At 60.6% G+C, this 20,991-nt stretch overlaps 2 protein-coding genes across 8 annotated transcripts in view; both read right to left on the bottom strand.

Moving 5' to 3' along the window:
* Positions 1 to 3,403: 3,403 nt before the first annotated feature.
* EPHX3 (epoxide hydrolase 3) lies at positions 3,404 to 13,446 on the bottom strand. Of its 3 annotated transcripts, none has more exons than XM_075076071.1 (7): positions 13,360 to 13,446; positions 10,211 to 10,478; positions 8,361 to 8,446; positions 7,917 to 8,254; positions 6,382 to 6,485; positions 4,967 to 5,115; positions 3,404 to 3,984 (listed from the first exon to the last, which is right to left on the bottom strand). In XM_075076071.1, the coding sequence occupies exons 2-7, from the start codon at positions 10,454 to 10,456 to the stop codon at positions 3,756 to 3,758; spliced, it is 1,152 nt and encodes a 383-aa protein (XP_074932172.1). In that variant the 5' UTR covers positions 10,457 to 10,478; positions 13,360 to 13,446; the 3' UTR covers positions 3,404 to 3,755. The 3 variants fall into 3 exon arrangements, with proteins under 3 accessions (XP_074932172.1, XP_074932171.1, XP_074932170.1); XM_075076070.1 differs by lacking the exon at positions 13,360 to 13,446 and adding an exon at positions 13,162 to 13,351; XM_075076069.1 differs by lacking the exon at positions 13,360 to 13,446 and adding an exon at positions 13,208 to 13,351.
* A 1,931-nt stretch (positions 13,447 to 15,377) lies between these two features.
* Positions 15,378 to 20,991, bottom strand: part of BRD4 (bromodomain containing 4) — an 85,991-nt gene continuing 80,377 nt past the window's right edge. For all 5 annotated transcript variants that reach the window (XR_012657539.1, XM_075076039.1, XM_075076035.1 and 2 more), the window contains exons 21-22: positions 18,993 to 19,257; positions 15,378 to 16,688 (exon numbers count right to left, since the gene is read on the bottom strand). Coding sequence is in view for 4 of the 5 variants with exons in the window: in XM_075076039.1 (XP_074932140.1) it covers positions 16,620 to 16,688; positions 18,993 to 19,257 (334 nt within the window). In the remaining variant the exon portion in view is untranslated. The remainder of the gene's footprint in view (positions 16,689 to 18,992; positions 19,258 to 20,991) is intronic.

The following is a 20,991-nucleotide window of genomic DNA, read 5'->3' as shown; positions in this document are numbered from 1 at the left end:
GCTGGGACGGGCACTCGGGGACTGGTGCTGGCACCCATGGGTGCTGGGACGGGCACCCGGGGACTGGCGCTGGCACCCATGGGTGCTGGGACGGGCACCCGGGGACTGGCGCTGGCACCCATGGGTGCTGGACGGGCACCTCAGGGACTGGCGCTGGCACCTATGGGTGCTGGGATGGGCACCCGGGGACTGGCGCTGGCACCCATGGGTGCTGGGACGGGCACCTCAGGGACTGGTGCTGGCACCCATGGGTGCTGGGACGGGCTCTCGGGGACTGGTGCTGGCACCCATGGGGGCTGGGACGGGCACTCGGGGACTGGCGCTGGCACCCATGGGTGCTGGGACGGGCACCTCAGGGACTGGTGCTGGCACCCATGGGTGCTGGGACGGGCTCTCGGGGACTGGCGCTGGCACCTATGGGTGCTGGGACGGGCACCTCAGGGACTGGTGCTGGCACCCATGGGTGCTGGGATGGGCACCTCAGGGACTGGCGCTGGCACCCATGGGTGCTGGGACGGGCACTCGGGGGACTGGCGCTGGCACCCATGGGGGCTGGGACGGGCACCTCAGGGACTGGTGCTGGCACCCATGGGTGCTGGGACGGGCTCTCGGGGACTGGCGCTGGCACCCATGGGTGCTGGGATGGGCACCTCAGGGACTGGTGCTGGCACCCATGGGTGCTGGGACGGGCAGCTCAGGGACTGGCGCTGGCACCCATGGGTGCTGGGACGGGCACTCGGGGACTGGCGCTGGCACCTATGGGTGCTGGGACGGGCAACTCAGGGACTGGCGCTGGCACCCATGGGTGCCGGGACGGGCACCTCAGGGACTGGCGCTGGCACCTATGGGTGCTGGGACGGGCACCCGGGGACTGGCTGTGGCACCCATGGGGGCTGGGACGGGCACCTCAGGGACTGGTGCTGGCACCCATGGGTGCTGGGACGGGCACTCGGGGACTGGCGCTGGCACCCATGGCTGCTGGGACGGGCTCTCGGGGACTGGCGCTGGCACCCATGGGTGCTGGGACGGGCTCTCGGGGACTGGCGCTGGCACCCATGGGGGCTTGGGACGGGCACCTCAGGGACTGGCTCTGGCACCCCATGGGTGCTGGGACGGGCTCTCGGGGACTGGCGCTGGCACCCATGGGGGCTGGGACGGGCACCTCAGGGACTGGCTCTGGCACCCATGGGTGCTGGGACGGGCTCTCGGGGACTGGCGCTGGCACCCATGGGTGCTGGGACGGGCACCTCAGGGGACTGGCGCTGGCACCTATGGGTGCTGGGACGGGCAACTCAGGGACTGGCGCTGGCACCCATGGGTGCCGGGACGGGCACCTCAGGGACTGGCGCTGGCACCTATGGGTGCTGGGACGGGCACCCGGGGACTGGCTGTGGCACCCATGGGGGCTGGGACGGGCACCTCAGGACTGGTGCTGGCACCCATGGGTGCTGGGACGGGCACTCGGGGACTGGCGCTGGCACCCATGGCTGCTGGGACGGGCTCTCGGGGACTGGCGCTGGCACCTATGGGTGCTGGGACGGGCTCTCGGGGACTGTGCTGGCACCCATGGGTGCTGGGACGGGCTCTCGGGGACTGGTGCTGGCACCCATGGGTGCTGGACGGGCACCTCAGGGGACTGGCGCTGGCACCCATTGGGTGCTGGGACGGGCACCCGGGGACTGGCGCTGGCACCCATGGGTGCTGGGACGGGCTCTCGGGGACTGGCGCTGGCACCCATGTGGTGCTGGGACGGGCACCTCAGGGACTGGCGCTGGCACCTATGGGTGCTGGGACGGGCTCTCGGGGACTGGCGCTGGCACCCATGGGTGCTGGGATGGGCACCCGGGGACTGGCGCTGGCACCCCATGGTGCTGGGACGGGCTCTCGGGGACTGGCGCTGGCACCCATGGGTGCTGGGACGGGCTCTCGGGGACTGGCGCTGGCACCCATGGGTGCTGGGACGGGCACCCGGGGACTGGCGCTGGCACCCATGGGTGCTGGGACGGGCACCTCAGGGACTGGCGCTGGCACCCATGGGTGCTGGGATGGGCACCTCAGGGACTGGTGCTGGCACCCATGGGTGCTGGGACGGGCACTCGGGGACTGGCGCTGGCACCTATGGGTGCTGGGATGGGCACCCGGGGACTGGCGCTGGCACCCATGGGTGCTGGGACGGGCACCTCAGGGACTAGCTCTGGCACCCATGGGTGCTGGGACGGGCACTCGGGGACTGGCGCTGGCACCCATGGGTGCTGGGACGGGCACCTCAGGGACTGGCGCTGGCACCCATGGGTGCTGGGACGGGCACTCGGGGACTGGCGCTGGCACCCATGGGGGCTGGGACGGGCACTCGGGGACTGGCGCTGGCACCTATGGGTGCTGGGACGGGCTCTCGGGGACTGGCGCTGGCACCCATGGGTGCTGGGACGGGCTCTCGGGGACTGGTGCTGGCACCCATGGGTGCTGGGACGGGCACTCGGGGACTGGCGCTGGCACCCATGGGTGCTGGGACGGGCACCTCAGGGACTGGTGCTGGCACCTATGGGTGCTGGGACGGGCACTCGGGGACTGGCGCTGGCACCCATGGGTGCTGGGACGGGCACCTCAGGGACTGGTGCTGGCACCCATGGGTGCTGGGACGGGCACCTCAGGGACTGGCGCTGGCACCCATGGGGGCTGGGACGGGCACTCGGGGACTGGCGCTGGCACCTATGGGTGCTGGGACGGGCACCTCAGGGACTGGTGCTGGCACCCATGGGTGCTGGGACGGGCACCTCAGGGACTGGCTCTGGCACCCATGGGTGCTGGGACGGGCTCTCGGGGACTGGCGCTGGCACCCATGGGTGCTGGGACGGGCACTCGGGGACTGGCGCTGGCACCTATGGGTGCTGGGACGGGCTCTCGGGGACTGGCGCTGGCACCCATGGGTGCTGGGACGGGCTCTCGGGGACTGGCTCTGGCACCCATGGGTGCTGGGACCGGCTCTCGGGGACTGGTGCTGGCACCCATGGGTGCTGGGACGGGCACCTCGGGGACTGGCGCTGGCACCCATGGGTGCTGGGACGGCCACCTCAGGGACTGGCGCTGGCACCCATGGGTGCTGGGACGGGCACCTCAGGGACTGGTGCTGGCACCTATGGGTGCTGGGACGGCCACCTCAGGGACTGGCGCTGGCACCCATGGGTGCTGGGATGGGCACCCGGGGACTGGCGCTGGCACCTATGGGTGCTGGGACGGGCACTCGGGGACTGGTGCTGGCACCTATGGGTGCTGGGACGGGCACCTCAGGGACTGGTGCTGGCACCCATGGGTGCTGGGACGGGCACTCGGGGACTGGCGCTGGCACCACCATAAGGTGGGGGAGGGGTGTCCCCGAGCATCCCCTCCCCCAACAGCACCCAACGCCGCCGACACCCAACTTTATTCAAGGCACTTGGGAACAGACGGTGCCGGGACCCCTCCGGATGTGGAGGGGGAGGGGTTACCATACAGATGTTGGGGTCCCCCCCCGGGCATGGGGTCCCCACCCTCCCAGACGCTGGGATCCCCACTCTCCCACCCCGGTCCCCAGCAGATGTTGGGGCCCCCACCCAACCACCGGGGCCCCCCACCCAGATGCTCTTCCCTCCTCCAGATGTTGGTGGTCCCCACCCAGACGTTGGCTCCTCCCCAGATGTTGACACCCCCGCTCCAACCCCTCTCCCACCCTAACTTCCCCCCCCCCCCCCCAAGCTGTGGGGCACCCATGGGTGCCGCTAGGGGTGGTGGTCGTCGGCCCCCAGGAAGTCGGCCATGAGGCGGGCAAGGGGGCGGGGCTGGTCCTCGGGCAGCCAATGGCTGGCGCCGGGCAGCAGGCAGAGGCGGGCGCTGGGCCGCAGGCAGCGGTGCAGGCAGGGCGCCAGGCGGGCGTCCAGGAAGGCGTCGTGGGTGCCCCACAGCAGGAGGGTGGGGAGCGGGGGGGGCTCGCGGGGGATCGGGGTGTCGCTGGAGGGGGGTGGGGGTGGGGGTGAGGGGGGGCAACCAAGGGGGAGGGGGGACCCTAAATATGATCATCCCACACGGGAGCACCCAACCCAAGAGCACCCAACTGGGACCACCCCAATGAGACCCACCACCACCACCATCAGCACCCAACCAGGAGCACCCAACCCAAGAGCACCCAATCGGGACCACCCTAACAAGACCCCACCCCCAGCACCCAACCAGGAGCACCCAACCCACAACACCCAACTCAAGAGCAGCCAACCAAGACCACCCCAATGACAACACCACCACCAGCACCAGCACCCAACTGGGAGCACCCAACCCGGGAGCACCCAACTGGGACCACCCTAACAAGACCCCCACCCCCCCAGCACCCAACTGGGAGCACCCAACCCAAGAACACCCAACTGGGACCACCCCAACGAGACACCCACCACCAGCTCCACCCAACTGGGAGCACCCAACTCAAGAGCACCCAACTGGAGCACCCTATCAAGACACCACCACCACCAGCAGCACCCAACTAGGAGCACCCAACCCAAGAGCACCCAACTGGGACCACCCTAACAAGACCCCCACCACCATCAACACCCAACTGGTAGCACCCAACCCAAGAACACCCAACTGGGACCACCCCAACGAGACACCCACCACCAGCTCCACCCAACTGGGAGCACCCAACCCAAGAGCACCCAACTGGAGCACCCTATCAAGACACCACCACCATCAGCAGCACCCAACTAGGAGCACCCAACCCAAGAGCACCCAACTGGGACCACCCAACCCAACAGCACCCAACTGGGACCACCCCAACGAGACCACCACCACCATCAACACCCAACTGGGAGCACCCAACCCAAAAGCACCCAACTGGAATCACCCCAACAAGACCCCCACCACCAGCTGCACCCCACTGGCAGCACCCAACCCAAGAGCGCCTCAAACATGGCACCCAGGGTGTGTCCCCCCCGGCCCCACCCACCGGAAGAGGTTGCGGTAGTAGTGGATGGGGGGCGTCAGCGCCCCGGGCTGGGAGAGGCTGTAGAGGTAGGCGTCCACCTCCTGCGCCGAGAGCCGCCGCGCCGGGTTCTCGATCCCCGTCCAAGGCCCCGTCAGGATGGTCTTCAGCAGCTACGGGGCCACCAATGAGGAGGGGAGGTCTGGGTGATTGTCATCAACCCGAAAACACTGCCGCCAAGGGACCTCGCTCCACCCCTCGGGGCGGGTGCCCCTCCCCAAAGCGGGCCTCGAGGAGCTTCTTGGGTTGGTGGAGGGCAGAAGGTGGCGCGGAGCATCTGAGGGGACGAGGTGGGACATGGGATGACATGGGGACAAGGTGGGACACGGGGATGAGGTGGGACACGGGGATGAGGTGGGACATGGGGATGAGGTGGGACATGGGGATGACATGGGGACAAGGTGGGGACATGGGGACAAGGTGGGGACACGGGGATGAGGTGGGACACGGGGATGAGGTGGGGACATGGGGATGACATGGGACAAGGTGGGGACATGGGGACAAGGTGGGGACACGGGGATGAGGTGGGACATGGGATGAGGTGGGACATGGGGATGACATGGGGACAAGGTGGGGACATGGGGACAAGGTGGGACATGGGGACAAGGTGGGACATGGGGATGACATGGGGACAAGGTGGGGGACATGGGGACAAGGTGGGACATGGGGATGAGGTGGGACATGGGGATGAGGTGGGACATGGGGATGACATGGGGACAAGGTGGGACATGGGGATGAGTGGGACATGGGGATGACATGGGGACAATGTGGGACACGGGGACAAGGTGGGACACGGGGATGAGGTGGGACATGGGGATGACATGGGGACAAGGTGGGACATGGGGACAAGGTGGGACATGGGGATGAGGTGGGACATGGGGATGACATGGGGACAAGGTGGGGACATGGGGACAAGGTGGGACATGGGATGAGGTGGGACATGGGGATGACATGGGGACAAGGTGGGGACATGGGGACAATGTGGGACACGGGGACAAGGTGGGACACGGGGATGAGGTGGGACATGGGGATGACATGGGGACAAGGTGGGACATGGGGACAAGGTGGGACATGGGGATGAGGTGGGACATGGGGATGACATGGGGACAAGGTGGGACATGGGGACAAGGTGGGACATGGGGATGACATGGGGACAAGGTGGGGACATGGGGACAAGGTGGGACATGGGGATGAGGTGGGACATGGGGATGAGTGGGACATGGGGATGAGGTGGGACATGGGATGACATGGGGACAAGGTGGGACATGGGGGACAATGGGGATGACATGGGGACGAGGTGGGACACGGGGATGAGGTGGGACATGGGATGACACGGGGACAAGGTGGGGACACGGGACGACGTGGCGATGGGGCCTCACCTCAAAGTCGGCCAAGGAGAGGAGGAGCTCGGGCAGCCAGGGCAGCTGGAAGAGGAAGACGTAGCTGGAGCGGAGGAGCTGGGAGGGGTGGCAGGCGGCGAAACCTGCGCCGGAGAGGGGCACCCGTGTCAGCGGCCCCCGCCGGGGGCACCCAAACCCGGCCGCAGGGCGGGGGCGGCGCCTGCTGGTGCCACCACCAGAGATGGCACCTGATGGTGCGGCCGTGAGAGAGGGCACCCGATGGCATGGCCGTTGGAGATGGCACCCAACAGGGTGGTCAGAAGAGATGGCACCCAATGGCATGGTCATCAGGTGGCACCCAACAGAGAGGCCATTGGAGATGGCACCCAATGGTACAGCCATGAGATGGCACCCAATGGCATGGCCATGAGATGGCACCCAATGGTACAGCCATGAGATGGCACCCAATGGCATGGCCATGAGATGGCACCCAACGGCATGGCCATGAGATGGCACCCAATGGCATGGCCATGAGATGGCACCCAACGGTACAGCCATGAGATGGCACCCAATGGCACGGTCATGAAGATGGCACCCAACGGTACAGCCATGAGATGGCACCCAATGGCATGGCCATGAGATGGCACCCAACGGTACAGCCATGAGATGGCACCCAATGGCATGGCCATTGAGATGGCACCCAACGGTACAGCCATGAGATGGGCACCCCAATGGCATGGCCATGAGATGGCACCCAACGGTACAGCCATGAGATGGCACCCAATGGCACGGTCATGAGATGGCACCCAACGGTACAGCCATGAGATGGCACCCAATGGCATGGCCATGAGATGGCACCCAATAGCACGGCCATGAGATGGCACCCAACGGTACGGCCATGAGATGGCACCCAATGGCATGGCCATGCGATGGCACCCAATGGCATGGCCATGAGATGGCACCCCAACGGTACAGCCATGAGATGGCACCCGATGGCACGGTCATGAGATGGCACCCAACGGTACGGCCATGAGACTGGCACCCAATGGCATGGCCATGAGATGGCACCCAATGGCATGGCCATGCGATGGCACCCAATGGCATGGCCATGAGATGGCACCCAATGGCATGGCCATGAGATGGCACCCAACGGTATGGCCATGAGATGGCACCCAATGGCATGGCATGCGATGGCACCCAATGGCATGGCCATGAGATGGCACCCAACGGTACGGCCATGAGATGGCACCCAACGGTACGGCCATGAGATGGCACCCAATGGCATGGCCATGAGATGGCACACCAACGGTACGGCCCATGAGATGGCACCCAACGGTACGGCCATGAGATGGCACCCAATGGCATGGCCATGAGATGGCACCCAACGGTACGGCCATGAGATGGCACCCAACGGTACGGCCATGCCGGACGCCACCGATGCCGCCATAGCGGCACGTCACAGCCACGAGAGCTCCCCCGTGCCGTGCCCCCCCACCACACGCGGCGCCACCCTCCACGAGCGCCGGCACCCAACCCCGGCGCAGCCACCCGCTGCCCGCGGACTGTGCCGGTACCTGCCACGACGGCCCGGTGAGGAGCACCCATGACGACCAACTTCTCCACCATGGTCGGGTGACTTGCGGCGAACTCCCACGCGAGAAGCCCTCCCCAGTCGTGTCCCACCAAGATACACTTGGGCGCGGCCGCGGTGGCGCCGGTGGCCGATGTCACCTCCCCCTGCCCGTTGGGTGTCCCCAGGGCCTTGATGACCTGGCGGACGTCATCCAGGAGAACCTCCAATCGGTAGCTGTCTTTCTCCGGTGGCTTCTCGGAGGCTCCGTAACCGCGAAGGTCCAAGGCCGCCACCCGGTACGTGGTGCCGAATTCCTGCAGCAGGTGCCTCCAGCAGAACCTTGGGTGGGGGGAGGAAGGTGATGGTGATGGTGACGGTGACACCAGGGCGGCGGGGAGGGGTGTCACACCCCCCCACTCTGGTCCCCGCCCTTGGTGACACCCACCAATTTTGGGGGAAACCGTGGAGGAGGAGCATCAGCGGGGCCGTGGGGGGGCCGCGGGTGACGTAGTGGAGCCGCAGCCCCGAGTCCTGGGAGGGGGTGGGGGTCAGTGGGGTGCCTCCACCCCAAAACCAACCCCCCCACCCAGAACCCCCCCACCCAGAACCCCAAACTCCCCCCCCCCAGGTCACATGGAGCCCTCCCCAGTTGTCTCACCAGTAGGTCCCCACGGAGCAGCTCGGCCCCCCCCCCTTCCCCGCCCCCCCCATTTCCCTGCTGACCCCCCCCAGCCCCCCCCAAATCCCCCCAGGACCCCCCAAAGCCTCCCCAAGACCCTACAAAAGCCCCCACTCGGAGTCCCCCAACACCCCTCTGAAATCCAAGCCCACCCCAGGGACCCCCCCCAATCCTCCCTAGAGCCCCCAGGACCGCCCCTCCGCCCCCCCCACCCCCCCCGAGGCTACTCAGGACTCCCTGAACATCCCAAAAGCCGCCCCCCCCCCCCAACTGTAGGGCCCCCCCCAAATCGCCTGACCCCCAAAGCCCCCCCTGACACCCCAAGACCCACTCTGGGACCCCCCCGGCCCCCCCCAAGCCCCCTGAGCCTGCTACCCCCCCACCCCAAAGCACCCCAAGACCCTCCCAGGACCTCCAGGACTCCCCCAAGACTCCCCAAATCCTCCCCAGACCCCCCCAGGACCCCCTAAATACCCCTCCCGTGACCCCCAGGACTCTTAGGACCCCCCAAAACCCCCCAAGTCCTAACACGTCCCTCCATGACCCACCCCTGAACCCCCCAGGACCCCCCTGGCCCCATAAGACACCCCCCCCCAGAAGCCCCCTGGACTCCCAAGACACCCCCGGGACCCCCCCAGAATCTCTCAAATGCCCCCCCAGACAACCTCAGGATCCCCCCCCAAGCCCCCCTTATTCCTCAAGACCCCCTTTGGGACCCCCTAGAATCACCTCAAAAGCCCCTCTGAGCCCTCAAGACCCTCCCAGGAGCTCCAGGACCCCCAAGACCCCCCCTCCAAATCCTCCCCAGATTCCACCACAAACCCCCAAGACTCCCCAAAAGCCCCCAAAACCGCCACCCAGGACCCCCCCAAACCTGCCCAGACCCCCCCTGCATCCCCCAAAAGTCCTCTTGGGACCTCCAGGACCCACCCCCCCCAGGACTCTTGGGACCCCCCAACACCCCCTGCCCGCAAAGTCCCCCCCCCAACCTCCCCCCCCTAACCTGCCCCCCAACCCCCAAGACCCCCCAGGACTCCCCTGATCCTTCCGAACACCCTAAAAGTCCCCTCAAGACACCCTCAAGACCCCCCCGAAGAGCCCTCCTGACCCCCAAGACACCTCCAGGACCCCCCGAATCTCTCAAAAGCCCCCAAGACACCCTCAGGATCCCCCCCAAAGCGCCCTTTATTCCTCAAGACCCCCTCGAATCCCCCAAAAGCTCCCTAACACATCCTCAAGACCCCAGAAGCCCCCCTGACCCCCAGGACCCCCCCAAGACCCCCGCCAAAAGCCAACCCCAACCCCCAAGACTCCCCCAGGTCCCCCGCGATCCCTCAGAACAGCCCAAAAGCCCCCCAAGATGCCCTTAAGACTCCCCCAAAAGCCCCCCTGACCCCCAAGACAGGCCCCAGGAGCCCCTAGAGACCCCCACCAAAAGCCCTCCCCAACCCCCAGGACCCCCTGAGAGCTCTCCAAGACCCCCCACAGGACCCCCCAAAACCCTCCTAAAACCACCCCAAACCCACCCCCACATCCCACAAGGGCCCCCCAGGATCCCAAGCCCCCTGCCCCGAGCCCCCCCAGGGGTCGCCCCCCACCCCCCCACCCCCCCCAACCTTGAGGTGCAGGTATCGGTGCTCCCCAAAAGTGCCATCGGCCAAGCCGGGGGGGGGCCGGTCCCTCACCCGCCACCAGAAGGTCCCTCGGGGTCCCCGGCGCAGCAGCACCCACAGCCCCCACAGCCCGTAGGCCACCCCCGCGGCCACCGCGGCCACCGTCACCCCGAGCCAGGCCACCAGGCGCCACAGGGCCAGCAGGAGCCGGGTGGGGGCCAGCAGCAGGGAGCAGAGGGACAGGAGCATGGCGGGGGGTGGGGCGGGTCACCTGGGGGGGGGCACGGTGTCACCACGGTGTCACCTGGGTGGCCGTGGCAGCAGGGGGTGGGGTCCCTTCCCAGGGTGGCCCCAACACCATGGTGGCCATGTCACCATGGGGCCGTGTCACCAGTGACCCACCTCGATGGTGGCCCATCCCCAGGGTGACCAATACCAGGGTGGTCTTGTCCCCAAGGTGCCTTGTCCCCAAGGTGTCCCATCCCCAGGGTCACCCATCCCCAGGGTGGCCACGTCACCACGGTTCCATGTCACCAGGTGGGATGGCCCTGTCACCTTGGTGTCCCATCCCCAGGGTGGCCCCATGGTGGCCCATCTGTCACCAGGCTGCCCCATCATCAGGGTGCCACCCTCAGGGTGTCACCGTCACCAGGGTGGCCCTGCCACCACCACGTCCCATCCCTGAGGCGTCAGCGGGGTGACCCCATTTACCCAGGTGTCCCTGTCACCAGGGTGTCCCTGTCACCGGGTGTCCCTGTCACCAGGCTGTCCTTGACACTGGGTGTACCAACACTGGGGTGTCCTTGTCACCAGGGTGTCCCTGGCACGGGGTGTCCCTGGCACCAGGGTGTCCCTGTCACCGGGTGTCCCTGTCACCGGGTGTCCTTGTCACTGGGTGTCCCTGGCACCAGGGTGTCCCTGTCACCGGGTGTCCTTGGCACTGGGTGTCCCTGTCACTGGGTGTCCCTGGCACCAGGGTGACCCTGGCACCAGGGTGTCCCTGTCACTGGGTGTCCCTGGCACTGGGTGTCCCTGGCACTGGGTGTCCCTGGCACCAGGGTGACCCTGGCACCAGGGTGTCCCTGTCACTGGGTGTCCCTGGCACCAGGGTGTCCCTGTCACTGGGTGTCCCTGTCACTGGGTGTCCCTGGCACCAGGGTGTCCCTGGCACTGGGTGTCCCTGTCACCAGGGTGTCCCTGTCACTGGGTGTCCCTGGCACTGGGTGTCCCTGGCACTGGGTGTCCCTGTCACCGGGTGTCCCTGGCACCAGGGTGTCCCTGTCACTGGGTGTCCCTGGCACTGGGTGTCCCTGGCACTGGGTGTCCCTGTCACCGGGTGTCCCTGTCACCAGGGTGTCCCTGTCACTGGGTGTCCCTGTCACCGGGTGTCCCTGGCACCGGGTGTCCCTGGCACCGGGTGTCCCTGTCACTGGGTGTCCCTGTCACCGGGTGTCCCTGTCACCAGGGTGTCCCTGTCACAGGGTGTCCCTGTCACTGGGTGTCCCTGTCACCGGGTGTCCCTGTCACCGGGTGTCCCTGTCACTGGGTGTCCCTGTCACTGGGTGTCCCTGTCACCAGGGTGTCCCTGTCACAGGGTGTCCCTGTCACTGGGTGTCCCTGGCACCGGGTGTCCCTGTCACTGGGTGTCCCTGTCACTGGGTGTCCCTGTCACCAGGGTGTCCCTGTCACTGGGTGTCCCTGTCACTGGGTGTCCCTGGCACCGGGTGTCCCTGTCACTGGGTGTCCCTGTCACTGGGTGTCCCTGTCACCGGGTGTCCCTGTCACCAGGGTGTCCCTGTCACAGGGTGTCCCTGTCACTGGGTGTCCCTGTCACCGGGTGTCCCTGTCACTGGGTGTCCCTGTCACTGGGTGTCCCTGTCACCGGGTGTCCCTGTCACCAGGGTGTCCCTGTCACAGGGTGTCCCTGGCACCGGGTGTCCCTGGCACCGGGTGTCCCTGTCACTGGGTGTCCCTGTCACCGGGTGTCCCTGTCACCAGGGTGTCCCTGTCACTGGGTGTCCCTGTCACTGGGTGTCCCTGTCACCAGGGTGTCCCTGTCACCGGGTGTCCCTGTCACCAGGTGTCCCTGGCACCAGGGTGTCCCTGGCACTGGGTGTCCCTGTCACAGGGTGTCCCTGTCACTGGGTGTCCCTGTCACCAGGGTGTCCCTGTCACTGGGTGTCCTTGTCACTGGGTGTCCCTGTCACTGGGTGTCCCTGTCACCGGGTGTCCCTGTCACCGGGTGTCCCTGGAACTGGGTGTCTCTGTCACTGGGTGTCCCTGGCACCAGGGTGTCCCTGTCACTGGGTGTCCCTGTCACTGGGTGTCCCTGGCACCAGGGTGTCCCTGTCACTGGGTGTCCCTGGCACTGGGTGTCCCTGGCACCAGGGTGTCCCTGTCACTGGGTGTCCCTGTCACTGGGTGTCCCTGTCACCAGGGTGTCCCTGTCACTGGGTGTCCCTGTCACCGGGTGTCCCTGGCACCAGGGTGTCCCAACACCAGGGTGTCACTGTCACCTGCATGTCCTGCCCCCGGGGTGTCCCTGTCACGGGGGTGTCACGACACTGGGGTGTCCCTGTCACGGGGTGTCCCTGTCACTGGGGTGTCCCTGTCACCAGGGTGTCACTGTCACCTGTATGTCCTGCCCCCGGGGTGTCCCTGTCATGGTTGTCCCTGTCACAGGGGTCCCTGTCACGGGGGTCTCGTGACACTGGAGTGTCCCTGTCACGGGTGTCCCTGTCACGGGGGTGTCACGACATTTGGGTGTCCCTGTCACGGGGGTCCCTGTCACGGGGGTGTCGCGACACTGGGGTGTCCCTGTCATGGGTGTCCCTGTCACGGGCTGTCCCTGTCACGGGGGTGTCGCGACACGGGGGTGTCCCTGTCACGGGCTGTCCCTGTCACGGGGGGGTCCCTGTCACGGGGGTGTCGCGACCGGGGGGGGGTCCCGTCACCTGGGGGTCCCTGTCGCCGCGGGCCCCTCCCAGGCTGTCCCGTTACCTGGGGGTCCCTGTCGCGCTCTGTCGCGACAGCGGGGCGGCCCCGCCCCCGCTCGCCGGGCTGCCGCCGCCCCCCAGGGGGGTCCCTGTCACCAGCCACCGCCTGTCGCGACAGCGGGCCGCTGTCACCGCTCCCCCCCCCCCCCGCCCGACCTTCTCGCGCCGCTTCCTCCGCCCGCACGAGCTCGGCCGCGCCCGGCCACGCCCCCTCCCGCCCATTGGCCGCCGCCAGGCGCGGGGGGAGGTAGGGGGCGGTGCCGGCCGGGCGGCAGCTAATGGGAGCGCGGCAGGGAGGCGGGGCGGCGCGGGGGCACCCGCCCCCTCCGGCCCATCCCCCACCGCGGGGACCGGCCGCACCGGGGCGGGGGGAGGGGCGGGGGGAGGGGCACTTCCGGGACGCTGGTTTTGGCCTTTTTTTCCTCTTAATTTGCCGGTTTTGGCCTTTTTTTTACCTCTTTTGCCTTTTCCCTTTTTAACCTTTTTCCCCTTTTTTCACCTCTTTAACCCTTTTTACCTTTTACACCATTTTTTAACCCTTTTCCCGTTTTCATTTTTCCCCCAATTATTGACCTTTTTTCATCCCTTTTTACCAATTTTTAACCCCTTTTAGCTTTCCCCCCCCAATCTTTGACCTTTCCTCCCCTTTTTTCCCCTCCCCCTCCCCAGTTCTTTGCAGCCGCCCCTCCCCCATCTCTGCCCAGGCCCCACCGAGGGGGGGGAGGGGCCGGTGGGACCAACCCCCCCCCCCCCCCCCCCCCCCGGATTTGGAATTACCATAAGCCGAGTTATGACATTTCAATTTTAAATGTCTTAAAAAAATCTGTCAGTTTAAAATTTCTGAGTTAAACTTCCAGAAGTAAATTTTCGAATCGAAAGTGGAAATTTAAATTTCAAAGAGGTCGCTACATGTGAAATTTAACGGGGTTTTTTTTCCGGATCAGAAAGGTAATTTTCCATTTTGAAGTTAACGTTAAATTTCAGAAGTATCTTTCAATGTAAAATTTCACTTTTAATATTGATTTTTTAAAATTCAAGCCGTCATTTTCCATTTTAAACTCTAAATTTTAAAAGTATCTTAAATGGAAAATTTAACCATGGTTTTTGAGAATGGAAAGTAATTTTCAATTGAAAGATTTCTCAAATTTTGAAAATTTAAAACGATGAACCACTCGATTTCAAAAAATAGGTACATTTTGCCGTTAAAATTAATTTTAAAAGGCCAAATTAAAATCTACATTTAAATTTAAATTTAACCCTACATTCTAATACCGGTTTTGAATATTTCACACAGAATTTTCCATTAAACTTAAAATCGTTCAAAAATTCCACTTTTTAAGTTTGACCCAAACGTAACTCGCAGCCGGGGGGGCCCAAGCGGGGGGAGGGGGCGCGGTGGGAGTCCCGGGACCCCTCCCCCCTCCCTCCCCTCCCCCCGGGGCAGCGGCGCCCCATCCCTGGGGGCGGGGGGGTGGGGGAGGGGCGAAGAAACGGGGCGAAACCCCGGCAATTTTTTTTTTTTTTTTTTTTAAAAACCAAAAGAGCTGCGTTTATTCCATGATCGGCACAAACCAACCGCGAGTCACCGCGAGGGAGGAACCGCCGGGGAGGGGGAGGGGCGGGGCGTTGGCACCGAGGGGGAACCCAGAATAATAATAATAATTATTATAATAATAATAAAATTAATAGCGGGGAGGAGCGTCCGCCCCCGCCCCCGCGCGGGAAACCGGGCGATTTCGCAAGAGTTTTAACACGGATTTAAAATTTAAAAAAAGAAAAAAAAAGAAAAAAAAAGAATGAAAAAAATCCACCCAAGTGGGACAAAAAAATAAAAAAGGGGAAATTTGTAAAAATTAAGAAACCAGCGGCTTCTGGGGGTAAAAAGGGAGAAAAAGGTTGGGGGGGGGGGGGGAGTTGGGGGGGAGGGGCAAGGGGGGGTTGGCCCCTGGTCTGTGGTGGGGAACCTGGGGGGGGGAGGGGAGGAGGAAGGGGGGGAGGGGGGGGGGAGAGGGGAAAAAAGTAAAAAAAGGAGGAAAGAGAAAAAAAAGGAGGAAAAAAGAGGGGAAAAGAAAAAAATGAGGAGAAAGGGAAGGACAAAGAGAAAAATTAAAAATGAAGGAGAAAAAAGAGAATTAAAGGAGAGAAAAGAAACATGAAAAAAGGAAAAATTAAGCCAAAGGGGAAAAATTTTTTTCAAAAGGAGAGAAGAGGAAAAAAGATAAAAGGGGAAAAATGGAGGAAAAAAAAAGGAATAAAGGAGAAAAAAAAGGAGAAAAAAGAAAAATTAGAAGAAAAAAGGAAAAAATTGAGAAAAAGGGGAAAAAGATTTTTTTAAAAAGAGGAGGAAAAAGTAAGAAAAAAGGGGAAAAAAGAAAAAAGGAGAAAAAGGAGAAAAAGGAGAAAAATAGCAAAAAAAAAAGGAGAAAAAGGCAAAAAAAAAAAAGGGAGAAAAAAAGAAAAAAGGGAAGAGAAAAAAGAATTTAAAAAAAAGTAGAGTAAAAAAAGGAGAAACCACCCGGATGGGAGGGCTCAGCCCCGAGGCGCGGGGCGGGGCAGGGCGGGGCAGGGCGGGGCCCGGGCACTTCCGCTCCCCTCCCCCCCCGCCCCTCCCCCCCCCCTTTCCCAGCCGCCCAATCGCCTCCTGCCCGGCAGCCCCAACCCCCGCCCGGGGTCTCCCCCCAAGCGCCCGTTTCGCCGCCGCCGTTTTTGTGTTGTATTTAAAAAAAAAAAAAAAACAAACCAAAAACTATAAACCAACCCCAAAATACGTGAAAAATCAGAAAGAACCGAAAAAAAAAATATTAATTTTCCAGCCTATACAGTGAGGAGCGGGGGGAGGGGAGGGGGGAGGGGCACATTTCCCGGCGGTTTCGCGTCCGGATCGAGGATATTTTTTCTCTTTTCGCTCAGATTTCGATTTTTAATTCTTTTTCCTTTTTTTTAAAATTTTTTTTTTAATTTTTTTTTTTTTTCCTCAGTGTGAAAAGTGGGGAAAAAAAAGAGGAAAAATAAGGAAAAATAAACAAAAAACAACCCAAAAAACCCCAGCCCCAGAAGTCCAGGGGGGTAAGGCAGACCCCGCCGATCCCTGCGCCGGTCGGTACATGCGGGACACGATCCCGATCCCGGAATTTTTTTAATTTTCTTTTTTTTTAACACTTTAACGGAGAGTCCGAAGCTTTTTTTTGTTTGTTTTGTGTTTTTTTTTTTTGTCTTTTTTTTTTTCATTTCATTTTTTTTTCATTTTTTTTTGGCCAGAGGAAGGGAGAAAAAAAAAAAAAAAGAATTTTCCTTTTCCGTGGTGGTTTTTTTTCTTTTTTTTTTTGTTTTTAAGGGTTTTTTTTTTTTTTTGTGGTTGTTTTTGTGTTTTCCAAGAGTCAAATCGGGAGGAAAAGAACCCAAAATTCCGGGCGCCGCTAGAAAAGGTTTTCTTCGAATATTGCCAGTAAATCGCTCTGGAAATTCATGTCGATCGTCGCCGCCATCTGCAAGAGACGGGAGAAGGGGCGGTCAGCGGCCGGGCGGGCGCCTGGGGCCATCGCCCGCAATTTTTGGGACATTTCCCGCAAATTTTAGGACATTTCCCAAATTTTGAGGACACTTCCCGCAATTTTTAGAACATTTCCTGCAATTTTTGGACATTTCCCACAAAATTTAGGACATTTCCCAAATTTTGAGGACACTTCCTGCAATTTTTAGAACATTTCCTGCAATTTTTGAAAATTTCCCATAATTTTTAGGACATTTCCCAAATTTTGAGGACATTTCCCACAATTTTTAGAACATTTCCCGCAATTTTTGAACATTTCCCACAAATTTTAGGACATTTCCTGCAATTTTTGGACCATTTCCCACCATTTTTGGACCATTTCCCACAATTTTTAGAACATTTCCCACAATTTTTGAACATTTCCTACAAATTTTAGGACATTTTCTGCAATTTTTGGACCATTTCCCACCATTATTGGACCATTTCCCACAATTTGGGGGACATTTCCCACAATTTTTGAACATTTCTCACAAATTTTAGGACATTTCCTGCAATTTTAGGACATTTCCCACCATTTTCGGACCATTTCTCACAATTTTCAGGAGATTTCCCGCAATTTTTGAACATTTCCTACAATGTTTGGGACATTTCCCGCAATTTGGGGGACATTTCCCACAATTTCTCAACATTTCCCGCAATTTTGGGGACATTTCCCACAGTTTTTGAACATTTCTCGCAATTTTCAGGACATTTCCTGCAATTTTTGGAACATTTCCCGCACTTTTTGGAACATTTCCCGCAATTTTTGGAACATTTCCTGCCGTTTTCGGGCCATTATTCACAATTTTCGGGACATTTCCCACAATTTTCGAACATTTCCCACAATTCTTAGAACATTTCCTGCCATATTTGGGACATTTCCCAAAATCTTTGAACATTTCCCGCCATTCTGGGGACATTTCCCGCAATTTTTGGGATATTCCTGCGAGTTCTTCGCAATTCCTGGCATTTTTATGCTGTTCCTGGAGGATTTTTTTTGTATCCCTGAGGATTTTTCACCATTCCTGGGATTTTTTTGACATTCCCGAATTTTTTTACCCATTTCCAGGAATTTTTCACCATTCCTGGGAGGACTTTTAGCAGCCCCGGGGCGTTTTTTTTGTCCCCAAGGATTTTTTTCAGCATTCCCGGGCCATTTTTTGGCATCCCTGGGGGTTTTTCACCATTCCTGGGGATTTTTTTTGACATTCCCAGGATTTTTTGGGGCGTTCCTTGGACTTTTTTGTCATTCCCAGGAGATTTTTGGCAGCCCCGGGATGGTTTTTTGGTGCCCTCCAGGATTTTTTGGTATTCCCAGGGATATTTGGGCATTCCCTGCAATGTTTTTTTTGGCATCCCCCAGGATTTTTCCCCATTCCCAGGAATTTTTTTGGTGTCTCCAGAGATTTTGGGGCTTCACCAGGGGTTTTTCAGCATCCCCAAGGGATTTTTTTTGGAATCTCTGGGGAATTTTCAGAATCCCTGGGCATTTTGGGGCATTTCTAGGGATTTTTATTTGCATCCCCAGGGATTTTTCAGCATCCCAGGGAATTTTTTGGCTTCCCCGGGAATTTTTTTTTAGCATCCCTGAGGATTTTATAGCATCCCTGGGCATTTTTTGGCTTTTCTGGGTATTTTTTGTCATTTGCAGGAATTTTTCAGCATCCCTGTGGATTTTTTCGGCTTCCCTGGGGATTTTTTTGGTTGTCCCCAGGGATTTCTCAGCATCCCCAGGCAGTTTTTGGCATCCCGGGGAATTTTTCTGCATGTCCGGGGAGTTTTTTTCACAGAATCACAGAATTTTTCTGCATTTCTGGGGATTTTTCACCAATCTGGAGCATTTTTCAGCATCTCTACAGGGCTTTTCCAGCATCCCCAGGGATTTTTGGGTGCCCCTAAGGATTTTTTTGCTTCCCCAGGGTTTCTAAAAAAATCCCGGGACACGTTTTGGCGTCACCAGGGAGGTTTTTTTTTGCTTCCCAGGGATTTTTTGCCTTTCTAGGAGGTATTTTGGCACCCCCAGGGATTGTTTTTTTTTTAGCGTCCCTGAGGATTTTATAGCATCCCTGGGCATTTTTTCAGTTCTCTGGGTATTTTTCATCATTCCCAGGAATTTTTCAGCATCCCTGTGCATTTTTTTGGCTTCCCTGGGGATTTTTTGCCTTTCCAGGAGAGATTTTGGCACCCAGAAGGGTTTTTTTTTTTTTTAGCATCCCCCCCAGGGGTTTGAGGGCAGGAGCCACCCCGGCTCCTCACTCACCGCTTCCCGGCGCCTCCGTTCCTGCTCCCGCTTCCTGGCCATCTCCCGCTGCTGATCCAGCATGGACTGGGAGGACTGGGGCTGCGAGCTCTGGGCCTGGGGTGCCGCCGCCGCCGCCGCCGCTGCCGCCGACACTTGCTGCTGCTGCTGCTGCTGCTGTTGCTGCTGCTGCTGCTGCTGCTGCTGCTGCTGCTGCTCCTGGCGCCGCCGCACCTCCTCGTGCACCCGGCGCGCCTGTTCCATGGCGTCCTCGTCCTCCCGGCTCCTGCCAAAACCAAACCGCCGGGAGATGCCGTCAGGTGCCTCGCGCAACCCTCCCCGCCCCCACAGCCGCCGCGGGGGCACCGACGCGGGGTTAAACGCCGCAAGGGCCGGGGGACGGGCGCCGGCGGGGCGGCGCGGGAGCCGAGCTGCCGGTGGGGGGGTTGTGCCACGAGGTCCGGTTGTGCCACGAGACGGGATCACGCAACAGATACGATGGGATCCGTGCCACGAGATTGGATCGTGCCACGATCAGATCGGTTTTATGCCGCGAGACTGGATTCCTGCCAGGAGACTGGGTCGGATTCGTGCCACGGGACGGGATCATGCAACAAATCGGGTGGGATCCGTGCCACGAGATGGGATCCGTGCCACGAGATGGGATCAGATTCGTGCCACAAGGTCGGATTCGTGCCACGAGATCAGACTGAATCCGTGCCAGGGATCAGATGGGATTCGTGCCCCGATCGGACCAGAGCAGCCACGAGGTTGGGCTGGATTCGTGCCACGAGATCGGGCCGTGCCACGGATCAGATCGGATTTATGCCGCGCGACTGGACTCCTGCCAGGAGGTCGGGTCGTGTCACGAGATCAGGTTGTGCCACAGGATGGGACCAGATTCGTGCCACGAGACTGCGTCGTGCCGCGGAGCAGCTCAGCAGTGGTTGGATCCGTTTTATGCCACGACGTCAGATTCAGGCCAAGAGATTGGATTTGTGCCACGAGATCGGGTCGTGCGCGGTGGTGGTGGTGTGATGGTGGTGGTGATGATGGTGTGATGGTGGTGGTGTGATGGTGTGATGGTGGTGATGGTGGTGATGGTGGTGGTGTGATGGTGGTGGTGATGATGGTGTGATGGTGGTGGTGTGATGGTGTGATGGTGGTGATGGTGGTGTGATGGTGGTGATGGTGGTGATGGTGGTGGTGTGATGGTGGTGGTGTGATGGTGTGATGGTGGTGGTGTGATGGTGGTGGTGTGATGGTGGTGGTGTGATGGGGTGATGGTGGTGATGGTGGTGATGGTGATGTGATGGTGGTGATGGTGGTGTGATGGTGGTGGTGTGATGGTGGTGATGGTGGTGGTGGTGGTGGTGTGATGGTGGTGATGGTGGTGGTGGTGTGATGGTGGTGGTGTGATGGTGTGATGGTGGTGATGGTGGTGGTGTGATGGTGGTGGTGGTGATGGTGGTGGTGTGATGGTGGTGATGGTGGTGGTGTGATGGTGGTGGTGGTGATGGTGGTGGTGTGATGGTGGTGGTGTGATGGTGGTGGTGGTGGTGGTGGTGTGATGGTGGTGATGGTGGTGGTGTGATGGTGGTGATGGTGGTGGTGTGATGGTGGTGGTGGTGATGGTGGTGGTGTGATGGTGGTGATGGTGGTGGTGTGATGGTGGTGGTGGTGATGGTGGTGGTGTGATGGTGGTGATGGTGGTGGTGTGATGGTGGTGGTGGTGTGATGGTGGTGATGGTGGTGGTGGTGGTGGTGGTGGTGTGATGGTGGTGGTGGTGGTGGTGTGATGGTGGTGGTGGTGTGATGGTGGTGATGGTGGTGGTGGTGGTGGTGGTGGTGTGATGGTGGTGATGGTGGTGGTGTGATGGTGGTGGTGGTGATGGTGGTGGTGTGATGGTGGTGATGGTGGTGTGATGGTGGTGATGGTGGTGGTGTGATGGTGGTGATGGTGGTGGTGGTGGTGTGATGGTGGTGGTGGTGGTGGTGATGGTGGTGGTGTGATGGTGGT

Source organism: Phalacrocorax aristotelis, chromosome 28 (assembly GCF_949628215.1).
Source record: "Phalacrocorax aristotelis chromosome 28, bGulAri2.1, whole genome shotgun sequence".
Taxonomy (NCBI): Eukaryota; Metazoa; Chordata; class Aves; order Suliformes; family Phalacrocoracidae; genus Phalacrocorax; species Phalacrocorax aristotelis.
The sequence above is the reverse complement of the archived record's forward strand: the minus strand, read 5'-3'. Positions and strand labels throughout refer to the sequence as shown.

Bases quoted from the DNA above. Each gene is read 5' to 3' on its own strand.
- EPHX3 (XM_075076071.1), bottom strand. From the start codon at position 10,456: ATGCTCCTGTCCCTCTGCTCCCTGCTGCTGGCCCCCACCCGGCTCCTG. The intron at 8,255-8,360 runs GTGGGTGTCACC...CCCCCACCCAAG, and splicing joins CACGGTTTCCCCCAAAATTG to GTTCTGCTGGAGGCACCTGC. The intron at 6,486-7,916 runs GTACCGGCACAG...TCTCCGGCGCAG, and splicing joins TCACCGGGCCGTCGTGGCAG to GTTTCGCCGCCTGCCACCCC.